This window comes from Xyrauchen texanus, chromosome 45 (assembly GCF_025860055.1).
Source record: "Xyrauchen texanus isolate HMW12.3.18 chromosome 45, RBS_HiC_50CHRs, whole genome shotgun sequence".
Taxonomy (NCBI): Eukaryota; Metazoa; Chordata; class Actinopteri; order Cypriniformes; family Catostomidae; genus Xyrauchen; species Xyrauchen texanus.
Window position 1 is genome coordinate 18055548 of NC_068320.1, and position 12863 is coordinate 18068410.

General features: G+C 36.3%; 1 protein-coding gene across 1 annotated transcript; it reads left to right on the forward strand.

Moving 5' to 3' along the window:
* The first annotated feature begins 5386 nt into the window (after positions 1-5386).
* Positions 5387-10012, forward strand: LOC127637818 (ras-related and estrogen-regulated growth inhibitor-like protein). The gene is made up of 5 exons (XM_052119106.1): positions 5387-5614; positions 5731-5787; positions 6316-6389; positions 7401-7549; positions 8579-10012. Exons 1-5 carry the CDS (start codon positions 5557-5559, stop codon positions 8862-8864), a joined length of 624 nt encoding a protein of 207 aa, XP_051975066.1. The 5' UTR covers positions 5387-5556; the 3' UTR covers positions 8865-10012.
* Positions 10013-12863: the final 2851 nt, after the last annotated feature.

Below are 12863 nucleotides of genomic sequence, written 5' to 3' on the forward strand. Positions count from 1 at the left end.
ATTATAAGCAAGAAATGGACCATCCTATTTTAAGATTAGGGCTTTTGGGCTATCTAGATTTATGACACAAATTGATGTGCCCCGAATACTCGCTTGAAGATGTACTGAAAATCTTTTCTTTGAGAGATTTCCAAGTGGACTGTCCATAAGTTGTTTTCAAATATTTATTTATGAGAAGAATCAAGTTTGCCATAGTCAGGTAATCTTCTTTGATTAATGCCCCAGGGATGGAACACCAGCAAGGAGTTTTGATCTTTGGAAACCAAAACTCCCCCCAACCCACCTGCTAAATAATAATAAAAATAATAATAATAATAATAATAATAAATAAATAAATAATTTAAAAAAAAATTTGCTTGGGGGAAAATCGTGTTAGAGAGAAGAAAAATGTACTATTTAAAGGGATAGTTCACACAAAAAGGAAAATTCTGTCATCATTTACTCATTTAGCCACATGTTATACCAAACTTATATGACTTTTGTTTTTCCATGGAGTAAACAAAATGGGGACAGTACATTTCAAGCTTTAAAAAGGACATAAAAGCACAATTAAATGTCATAAAAGTTGTCTTGTTGTCATTTTGGAGCTTGGCACACTTTTTCATTTTATGGAAAACAATGTCCAAGATATCCTTCAAAGTTCACTTTGAAAATCATACGGGTTTGGGACGACATTATTTTTTGTTTTTGGATGAACTATCCCTTTAAATCTGGGATTGGGAGATGCAGACAGAATCCTTACAAAATCTGTCACATTTTCAAAGTCATTGCTGCCTAAGAAAAATGTTGTACTGGTGTCTGTGGCACGAGTGAAAAGTTTCACTAATATCTGGAAGAAGGATGATTGCCCTTTGAAATAATCAATTTTGTATGCATAAAATACCTGTATGATCTTCTACATTTGCCAAAATTAATAGTATCTGTATACAACAGCTCACTGAGATAGATAGACAGACAGATAGCATGCTACTGTTTGAAATGTTTCACTTACAGAAGTTTGTACCTTATATTTCATAAAAAAAAAAAACATTTTTTAAATCTGCAGTATTCAGTAAACTAGTATTCCATTTCCACTTTTGAGACTGGAAATTTAAAACAGGCATGGAATTATTTTACCATTTCTCTGTGTTTCTAATGACGTGCACCTCAGTGCGCCTTCAGTGCGCGTGCATCATTTCACCATTCTTTGGACTGTGATGTGTTCGGGTTCTTTTTCTGGCACATGTCAGCATGGATTGCTTGTGAACAGTCAAAATACGATTCAAGCTTTGCAAAGGAATGAATATTTTAAATGGCATGACTGTTTGATAGTTTATGGTGCTGAGTGTTAACAGTTGTGCTTGAGATGAACCATTGAATATATTCAGATGCAATGTGTAGGATGTGTGTTTGGTATAAATCCTACAATTTTGTTTTATAATGTCGAGGTTCATTCTTTTCCGATTGAGTTTGCTGAATTTGAGGGGATGCATGATGTAAGCCAATCATAACAGTGCAGTGGTTGTTTATGCAACTCCCACTGTTATGACTGGCTAACATCATGCAGTCCCTGAAATTCAGCAAACTCATGCGCTTTGGCCAAAACCGAGCGTTTCAGACAGAAGGCACAAAAAAAAAACAGGGTGCAAAATTATCATATATTACTTAATTGGGACTTTTGGTGCAAAAAAAAAACTTTTATAACATTATCATTGGACCTCAGGGAAGATAATACATTTATTTGAAAAAAAAATAAAATAAAATGCTTTCATGGCCCCTTTAAAAGTATAATTTTGGCCGCTTGGCCTTTTGTGGCTCTTTCTAACAAACAACAAACAGCAGCTGCTCTCCCTAAACACATGATAGTTGTTGATGTGATATGTTTTGAGCTGAATTTAACTGTTAAAGCTTGATTGTTATGTGTGACTCATAATGTGGAGGGATCTAGCTATGTAACTGATTCACATACACTCATTGGTGTAAAATAACACCCACAGATTATGCGCAAAGCATTTATAAACTAATAATAATTGCATGAACTTTTGCTTTTAGCAGTATGGGTTTCCTCTTGGGTGAAAATGTGAATTATTTGAAATAATAATGTTTTTGCGAACAATAAACAGGTTTTAGCAGACGATACTGTATATCTTGCACTGTTTGGCAGAGAAATATTTAGGGGTTTTAATCATTTAATTTTTTTCTGTCTTTATGTCTATAGCAAATGCAAGCTAATTGTTTTTAACAATTACTTCCAATTGAATGGGACATGTTTTACATAGCAGATAGCATTTTTGTATTTTTTTTTATTGTATCCATTAACCATGAATTGCTAAGTGAAGTTGCTAGTCAGAGGAAGGTTGTATCAGGAGGAAGTACATTCTTATTCTAGAGAACTTGATTGGACACAATTTGGATACAACTGTGAGTGCAAGATCAGTCATCTTTATTATTGGACCATTTCAATTTTGTGAAGCTGCTAAAAGTTAATTTTGTCATATTTAGAAAAACATTAGCATATAGGTGTCCTCAAAGCTGACAGGCATGAATTAAAAGCCACAAAACTTCACATTAGATTTAAATGGGTCTTATTTTATGCACTGCCATATATAGATAACTTCTCATTAAAGTGCACCTATTATGGTTTTTAAATGTGCCTCGTTTTATTTTTAAAGGTCTCATACAATAGATTTACATGCATCCGAGGTAAAAAAAAAAAAAAAAAAACACTTTAATTTGCTAATAATTTAAATTGCAGCATTAACTTTCTACCCCAGTGTCAAAAACGACTCGTTCAATGATCCGTTCCAAAGCATTCATTCTATACTCCTCCTTTCAGACAGCCTACTCTGCTCTGATTGGTCAGATGTCCCCAGTCTGTTGTGATTGGTCTACCCTCCGCATAGTGTAGTGTTTGAGGGCGGGTCAAAGCAGTTCGCAAGCAGCCAATGAAGACCAGAGGAGGATTTTTCTGTTACCAAATTACATTGGTTAGTACAGGAAATAAGTCTGGAATTACTAACGACTCGTTTCAGGTGTTCAGAATCGGTTCTTTCTTATGGGAGTCAATAACTTCATTTATTGTGCACTTTGATTTTTGAAACTTTTCAGACTTTTTTTTACATCACAAACAGCTATATAACACACTACATGAAAGATAATATTTGAAAAACCATAATAGGTGCTCTTTAAGCGGTTCAATCTTTAGATTTTTTTGGACTTAAAATAATCTTTTAATTAATAAATCTATTATTTTTATTTTGTAAAGCTTGTTTTGTCTGCCGATTCTACATAGGCTACATGAATGGTCAATACAGACTTTTTGTTGTATATAGTGATACGGAAATCTGATATTTTGCCATATATTTATCATCACATATAAAAAATTATAGATCATATATTTGAGCGTAAATGTATGTGTAGCAAGACGCATACATAACAGGTTTATCACTTTGTGCATTAGGAGCACTGGTGTGTGGGTATAGTGGGTGGAATCCTTTTTGGGGTCATTATTCTCCCAGTGCAGTTTGCCTCCCTGAAGTTCAGCCCCAGCAATTCCTCTTTTTTTCCCTTTTTTTTTAATAAATAAAGCATTTATTCTACTCAAACGTCAAGGTAATTAAAAGGAATGTAAATGTATTGGATGTTGTAAAAAAAAACTAATTAAGATGAGTTTTATATAAAATAAAAAAGTATATTTAATGTGCGAAATCATCTTCATCTTTACTAGGTAGTACAAACCTGTGTTCTTTCTGAGTGCAAGTGATTCCCTCTTAGCTAAGATTAAGTCCTCGGGTGAGAGTCCCATGGTGGTGTAGTCGGTTACATCCAAACATATTTGATTACCCCTCCCTTTCAACCTCTACTCCACTTCGCCACATACACTGGTGGCCAAATGTTTGGAACAATGTACAGGTTTTGCTCTTATGGGAAGAAATTGGGACTTGTATTCACCAAAGTGGCATTCAACTGATCACAATATATAGTCAGGACATTAATAACATGAAAATGTACTATTACATTTTTTTTTTTCAATTCAGAACTTCAAAGAGTTCTAATAAATAAAATCCTCCACGTACAGCAATGACAGCTTTGCAGATCTTTGGCATTCTAGCTGTCAGTTTGTCCAGATACTCGGGTGACATTTCACCCCATACTTCCTGTAGCACTTGCCAAAGATGTGGGGTGTCTTGTCGGGCACTTCTCACGCACCTTACAGTCTAGCTGATCCCACAAAATCTCAATGGGTTTAAGATCCATAACACTCTTTTCCAATTATCTGTTGTCCAATGTCTGTGTTTCTTTGCCTACTCAAACCTTTTATTTTTGTTTTTCTGCTTCAAAAGTGTCTTTTTCTTTACAATTCTTCCCATAATGCCTAAACCCCTGAATCTTCTCTTTGCTGTTGTACATGAAACTGGTGTTGAGTGGGTAGAATTCAATGAAACTGTCAGCTGAGGACATGTAAGGTGTCTATTTCTCAAACTAGAGTCTCTGATGTACTGATCCTCTTGTTTAGTTGTACATCTGCCCTGCCACAACTCTTTGTTAGAGCCAGTTGTCTTTTGTCTTTGAAGACTGTATGATATCTTCAGTTTCTAGAGAAAGCTGTTTCTTTTTTGCCATTTATGACCTAAAATGTACCTTAAGACATGCCAGTCTATTGCATACTGTGGCAACTCAAAAACAAATACAATGTTAAGCTTCATTTAATGAACCAAATATCTTTCAACTGTGTTTGCTATAAATGGCAAGTGATTTTCTAGTACCAAATTAGCAATTTAGCATAATTACTCAAGGATAAGATTTTGGAATGATGGCTGCTGGAAATGGGGCAAAAATAACTTTTTTTCAAATAGTGATGGAGCTGTTTATTACATCAGTAATGTCCTGTGTCAGACTATACTTTGTGATCAGCTGAATGCCACTGGTAAATTAAAGTACAATTTTCCTTCTGAAACAGCAAAACCTATTCATTATTCTAAAATTTGGCCGCCAGTTTACTGTATGCACATATGTCAAATTCTACTATTATTTGAGAAAATGTTACATGTATGAAAACTGCCATTCTTGCTGTATTTTAATATATATATTTTCAGTTATGTACAACTATGGGACTTTTTTAATATCAGTTAAGAACATTTATATATATGTGTTTTGTAGAGGATTAAATACTTCAAGATGTTTCATTGTTTCTCTCAAATCTCATAGAGGAACAAAAACCTTATTATATAATCTAGTGCAAGAGGAAATTATGGAAAGCATAGAAACAAAGATAACATACGCATAGCAGTCAGCCTGCGATGTAAGGCTCCACCTGTGGCTGCTGTCGTCATTGCGACGTCACAATACCGTTGATGCTTAAACTGCGTTGAGCTCGAGTCAAACAGTGGAGACTGGAGTCTGACAAACACCTGCACGAGATCAAGAAGCAGAACAAGTCATTAGAGAACGCGTCAGTCCATTGTGACGTTCCATCTGCACTGTTTCTAAAAGCGTGCTAAAATGTGGAGCATGTTTTGAACTAAGACGTATTTGAGTTTTATTCCTTTGCGATTTGACCTGGACGCGTTTCAACGAATGATAATGAATGATATAAAAGTAGCAGTTCTGGGATCCGAGGGTGTCGGGAAATCTGGTACGTTTTGTTTTAGTTTTAGTTTTCATTTCTTTTATACTGTACGTTGAGCAAAGCTACTTACAGAAATAATGTTTTCTTTCAGCATTGTCCTCTTTTACTCTTTATATCCACAGCACTTATTGTTCGATTTCTAACCAAGCGATTTATTGGAGAGTATGCATCATCATCAGGTATTTGTGGTATTTCTATGTTCTATTCATATTGCATTACTTGAGTAAAACTTCATAGGAAGTTTCTATTCGTTAACAATATTTTAGGCTTTATATAATATTTTATCAAAATAATAAAGTAGTTCATAATGCATTAACTAATTCTTTTTATGTAATATATATATATATATATATACATAAACACACACACACACACACAATTGTTTATATAAATATTTAAATTAGAAAGATAAATATTGGATTCATTATTAATAGCCTGTATTATTCTTAGATTATTATAGAGATGTGGGGGGTTGGAGAGATTTGATATTTAGTGTTTTGAGTTACGTTTGTATAGGAAGTTTGACTGCCTGTTTTTATGTTGGATGCCTTTTATCTGTGAGACCACCCAGCAGTCTTTAACAGCACAGAACTTTGGCTCTAATGCGTGCAGTACCAAGTTTGCTGCACATTGTGTCAAGGAATTGCTCCAGTTTGCCTTTTACATGCATTAATCTGGATAAATGTGGTCTGGATTTGCCTTTACAGAGTGTATTTACAGAAAACGGATATCTGTTGATGGAAGGCAGCTCAATCTTGAACTTTATGATCCCTGTTCTCAGGTAGGTGTTTGAGCATTTTAAAAAACTCAGAATATTGTTTTATTGAATTAAATACCTACAATGTGGACTATGAGAGTAGCTATATTCAAGTATTAAATTGTTACGTAACGCATCTTTCCTCAAGAGTACTTTCAACATTTGCCTGTTTGCACAGAAAGATCCAATTTGATTGCAAACACATGGATTTAAGTGGAATTTGTTGTATGTGTTTGTTATATATCTTATCTGAGTTGCATAATTGTGTGCTGTTTTTTACTGTAATCAGATCCCTTTTCATAGTTGCTAGTTTAGATGTTTTCCAGAGGCCCTGGCTTCATCAAAAGCAAAAGGGTTTACATACTAACCATTGGTGCATGCCTAGAAGAAAACCAGTATCATCTTTCTCACTGGCATTAATGAGTATTGCAGACCTGCATGTCATATATACAAATTTCATAAACTCCCAGACACAGACAGCAGTGTTTAATTCACAAATCAATCATGCCCTATAAGACTACATTAGGCTGCCTGCGCATATTATTCTTAAGATACACACCTTACATAACCACACTAAAAATGTACAAGAGTGAGTTAATGTGTTGTTTTTACTTTAAATGCACATTTATTAGGTTTATGAAACTTTTATATATAAAATGTTTATTTATCCTTGTATAAATGTAGTAAACGATCAGGTAAATACTGTCTAAGAAAGGGTGTTCCAACTGGGCATTGGTGAAGCCCTAGTGTGTGTGGTACTTCAAATAAATTATTTAGGTCACAGGGTATCAGCTGGCCAAAAACGTTTGGCAACCCCTCGTCTAAGAGGGTGACAGTGTTTTAATTTTGGAAGGTATCCGATTATTTAATCAAATCTGTTGGCCATTATGTGATTGGATACCATCTGTGCATTAGTCTCTTGGGGGTTCTGTTGAAAAGTGTGTTTTTCCTAAAAATCCCATATTGTCTAATCAGTGATGTTTACTGTAGTTAAGGACCATCAAGAATGTTTGGATGTCTGATTTCTTTGTGCAGCCATGTGAGGGGAACTCAACTCTTAATGAGCAGATCCACTGGGCCGATGGCTTTGTGGTCGTTTACGATGTGAGCAATCGTTCCTCTTTCCTTATGGCCACAGCTATCGTGCACCTGATCCGAGAGCTTCATCTGGGAGCGTCTAAAAGGTACCCATCTTTATCTGTACATACTGTTCACAATAACAGCCTCTGGCAGGAGATGAAGTGGAGACGATGTGGCTATTTCTGTTCACATACAAGTGTTTCTGTTATAATTGACCAGCTTCGGTAGGAGAATTGTTGAATCAACGGTGTAGGTGGTACTGATGGGTGGATAAGCTGGTGGCTCAAGAACTAAGTGCTTTTTTTTTTTTCAATGGGAAATATCTTCCATATTTAAGTCTGTAGTTTAGCTTTGGCCATTGAGAATCCTTTTTTAGGGATTTTGTGGAGATTAAGTAGATGTACTGAAGATAGATTTGCTTTATAGCAGAAATAAGTGTAATATTTAGTGGCCCTCTGTTTTCAGTTAAGACATTGTTTATTCGTCATTAAAATGGATTGGGCTTGCAGACTTTTCTTGCTGTTTTTATTTTTTTAGAAACTGTTTACTTTGGTCATAGTAAATCAATCCATGTTGCCAGATGGAGCCAAACGTAAGGAGACATATCGCTCAGTCAAATCTACTTTTGGAGGAAATTTAGATATCCACATAAAGGCCCTATTTAATAAGCAAAATTTAAGTTTTGTGGCTTGTAGTCCATTTCTATTGGCAATAAAGCCATTTACACTCTCTGAACACTTTATTAGGAACACTATGGTCCTAATAAAGTGCCCGACGTGGTCTTCTGCTATTGTAGACCATCCGCCTCAAGGTTCGATGTGTTGTGCATTCTGAGATGCTATTCTGCTCACTACAATTGTACAGAGTGGTTATCTGAGTTACTGTAGGCTTTCTGTCATCTTGAACCAGTCTGACTCAATTTGAACCAAGTCTACAAGATATCTGAATTAAAAACAATCTTTCACAATAACGGTTTTTGTCCAATCAAATATTCTCGAGAATATCCCTCCCCTCAATATCACCTGCCTCTCACTAGTAAGTAGCACATCAAGGTTCATGGCTGTGACGTAATTAAAGCCTATTGGCAAATCATAATGAGTGATGTTTTGATGTTTTTACCCCTGTGACTGCAGAGACACAGACACTGTCATTTTCCTGGTGGGCAATAAGCAAGACTTGTGCCACATGAGGGAGGTGAATAGGGAGGAAGGCCAGAGGCTGGCATCCGAGTGCCGATGCCAGTTTTATGAGTTGTCTGCAGCAGAGCACTACCAGGATGTCGTGCTCATGTTTTCGAAGATTGTCAGCCATGCCGGTCTGGGAGGCAAGGCCAAGGAGCGTCGCCGGCGCCCCAGCGGCTCCAAGTCCATGGCCAAGCTCATCAACAATGTCTTTGGAAAACGGCGGAAATCCGTTTGAGAATAAACCTTGATATGGACAATGGTATCAGGATGAATGTGTGATTGCAGGTGGCAGCACTGCAAACATGGTTATATGGGTGAATCTCATGAGATCTGTCAAGAAAAGGTCCGAGTCATTTAACACCCCAAAATCGAAAGAAATTAGAAAATGTCTGTTGCTCAAAGAAAAGGAAGCCTATATTTAGCACCATTCATAAGATAATTTGAATTGTGACTTTATCTTCAATTTACGACCCAAACAATTATTAATACCGTAATGCAAAATAAAATCTCATTCACATTAATGTAATGCAAATTGCATTTAAATTGTAAAATATTTATACATTGTGGTAAAATCTCTTGTATCATTAAAACTTGTTTAAAAGTAAAAGCCGTGGGATAACTACATATTTTTTACTGTAGTACGCTAAAACAATACTGTATTGCAATGTGAATCTAATGGGAAACACCATTAAGTGTTTAATAATGGCATTTAAAAATGTCAGGACACATTACAGTAGTGAGAATTTGGGGCAAAAATTTGCTTAATTGTCTTGAACATAATGTCATATTGCAAGAGAAACAAAATGAATCTAAGTGGTCATGTAATAGGCTTAATTTTCTTTTTGCTAAATATAATTTCTTTTGATTCGGGGTGAAATGGACATGCTTGGATTAATCGTGAGATTAACCCTTATAGTTCCACACTGCTTACTTGTCTTGCTAATGCCTTGTCTTGAACATTGAGTCTTCATCATTCTTTGTACTGGAGGACTGTGTGCAATTGTGCTAGCTGTTTCTGTACAGTACATCTCTGCTCTTTGCCTTAAATGTTTCTTTGATCACTTCTTTGGATGAACAGCAAATGTTTAAGCTGAGGACACCACTTCAGCTTGAGGAATGATGAGCATGCTTAAAGACAAAGTCAACTCTGAACTTGTGAAATATGGACTAGCTTGCTATGTAATCACAGATAAGCTCTTTCATGTTGTTCACTTACAAATTTTGTGCAATGTAAGAAGCTGTTCGCTCACTGTTTCATGTCTTTCTACACATATGGTGCAAACAATGACTGACTAATGGTCTCATGAGAGTTTGGAATGTAAAATCTTTTTAAAAGATAACTTCAAGTTTGTGTAAAAGAATCAAATTTGTGCATTAAAATGTGACCGTATTGAACAAGCATCTTTTTATCATCTAGGAATTCACATCGAAGGAGGTTTGCTTCATCAGAATTAGTCAGTAACTGACCTATGTGCAGAAAAAAGTGATCAATATGCAGAATTCAACACTTTATCTGAAACGCTGACCAGAAATAGCATTATCTTTGAAGTTGTGCAACAGTTTTGGGTAACAAGAAAAGCCTGGAGATAATGTTTAACAGATTTAGATTTAGAAATGGTGGTTGTAATTTGTGCCAGATACACAGAGTTCTAATGTTTACAGCCACAACATTAAAACCACCTGCCTAATATTGTGTAGGTCCCCCTCGTGTCGCCAAAACAGCGCCAACACGCATCTCAGAATAGCATTGAACCAGTCTGGCCATTCTCTGTTGACCTCTCATCAACAAGGCATTTTCATCCACAGAACTGCCTGCCTCTGGATGATTTTTGTTTTGTTTTTGTCACCATTCTGAGTTAATTCTAGAGACTGTTGTGCGTGAAAATCAGCAGTTACAGAAATACTCAAACCAGCCCGTCTGGCACCAAAAATCATCCATGCAATTATCTAATCATGCAAAACAGTCTCTTGAATTTACTCTGAATGGTGCCAAAAAAACCATCCAATGAGCAAACAAGGGCAACTGGGGATTAAGGCAGGTTCAATGTCAAAAGCGGAGTTTGGCAGTTACAGTCAGTGAGTTGTCAACGCTAATTTATATTGCTAGCTAGCTTATGTTTACAAACAATATAAACTTGATATTCTAGGTAACATGATACCTCAGCTTGAGTTTGCCTCTTGCTTTTGAAATGGACAGGTGTGTGATTTTGGCACCAGGGCGGCGTGTTAAATGTGGGTTTTTAAGTCAACGCTGCAGGGCAATTGGCCTGGTTGGTAGCCAGATCGATTTTGGTCTCTCAGCTCGAGGTCCAAAGATATTGGCCCCAGCTGGTCAGTTGATAGCCCTGTCTCGCACTGGCCCAATAGTGGAAAAGCGGCTATAGACACTTGAAGTAGGTCCCTTTCAACTTGGGCCAGTAAGTATCCACCCAGAGATGACCTAGCATCCCTCCCGATCAACCTTGCAATCACAATGCTAAAAACCATTTGGAACACTTTGACATTTAAAGATGCACATGTTAACAACCAATCGTTAGCAAGCAACGAGGCCAAAGACAAGGCCATTTTTGTTGACCCTTTGAACATCTGGCCAGTATTGATGCTGATAGGTCCCAACAACAGCAAGTTCTGCTGTGTAACGCTCGAGACATAGGTGTAGTGTGAATTGGGCACCTTGAGCTCACATACCTGCAGAAGTTCTAGCAAAGTAGAGAAAACCATCTTTCAACATAGGGGAGAGGAGTGGATGGCTGTTTGCAAGCTTTGATTGAAGATTAGATAATAATCACAAAGTAGATACTTATAAGGGTCTTGTCAACATGCATTGGATCCAGGATAAACACAGACTCGCATCTTAGACAACAAAACATATGCTGGGAATATCACTTTTTATCATGCTTTTGGAACTCTCCTTCTGAGAAGAAGTATCTTTATGTTCTTCCTGTAAATATGTATACAAGTAGGACATGTTCCTGGATCTTTTGTTTGTTGTGGAATAACATTCCTGTCAAAGAAACGCAATCCTCACTAGGTGTGTTTAGTGGAGCTATTATCTGTATTTGTATCTGTATCTGTTCATTTGACAAAATTATCTGTATCTGTCACTGTATTCCAGGGATGGGCAACTTTAAAGGGGGTGAGGGCCAACATTTTTTCTTCATTCTACCAAGGGTGCGGATTACAAATCTGCTCTTTAACAATGTTCACCACTTACTCAATTTCCACATAATTGTGGGTAATCTATGCACAACTATTGCAATGTTCTTTTAAAGATTTTTTTACCTATATTAAAATTTTTATTTAACAATATTTATAAAAACGAATATTATTATTTTGTAACTTGGGTTTTTACTAAAACATTCTGTTCACATACACATTCATGTTCAATTGACAACCAATATACTTCAGACTTACATTTTCAAGAAAATGTATCTTAATTTGCATCAGACAAACACACAAATGAACAGACAACATTTTCAACTGCACCTCATAAAACAGCTAATAGTCAAAATCTAAAAAATTATCATCAATCATCAATTAGCACCAAAACATACACGCACCGAACGAATGGTCCCATGCGTCAGAGAAAATTCTCTCAATTCCCAAGACTTTCCAACAATCAGTCAGGCATCTCAATCGTGCATTTCTTCAAAGTTTCTCCCTCTTATAACAACTTTTTCGTTTTTCACAAGCACGAGGGAATGATGTATTTTACCCTTGTATATTATTTACCCTTTACATCTGTGAGGAGAGCAGCTTTGGTGCATGCATCTCTCATAATGTATGTCTCTTTGATCACTTGATCAATGGTGTATTAGCGAATCAAATTTAAATCTTTAATGACAGATTTCATATTCATGTCGCTGACAAGCTGAGGTGAAATGTAGCTCAATTTACCTTATAAATGATTAGCAATTATAAGATGTCGCATGCTAGAATCCTAGAGTGATCAGCTGGTCTGCTAAGAACAAGCGACCTCTTCTGGTCAATAGTTGTAATAACATCATAAACTGAATGCAATCTTTACATAATCCGTTTTTCATAGAAATACAATCATGGTGCGTTCCATTTACCTCCGAAGTCAGATATCGGAGCTGGGAATGACGTCACACCCAAGTTGACCGTGTTTTCTGGTACAAAAGTCGGAAAACCAAGATGGATGTGTGGGGGAAGTATTATTCGCAATACCAGTCGATAAAAACACATAAAAAAGCGGTATTTTGCACAGATAATG

Coding starts and splice junctions, on each gene's coding strand:
- LOC127637818 (XM_052119106.1), top strand. CDS start 5,557: ATGATAATGAATGATATAAAAGTAGCAGTTCTGGGATCCGAGGGTGTC. Junction 5,615..5,730: donor CGAGGGTGTCGGGAAATCTG/GTACGTTTTGTT, acceptor TTATATCCACAG/CACTTATTGTTCGATTTCTA. Junction 7,550..8,578: donor CATCTGGGAGCGTCTAAAAG/GTACCCATCTTT, acceptor CTGTGACTGCAG/AGACACAGACACTGTCATTT.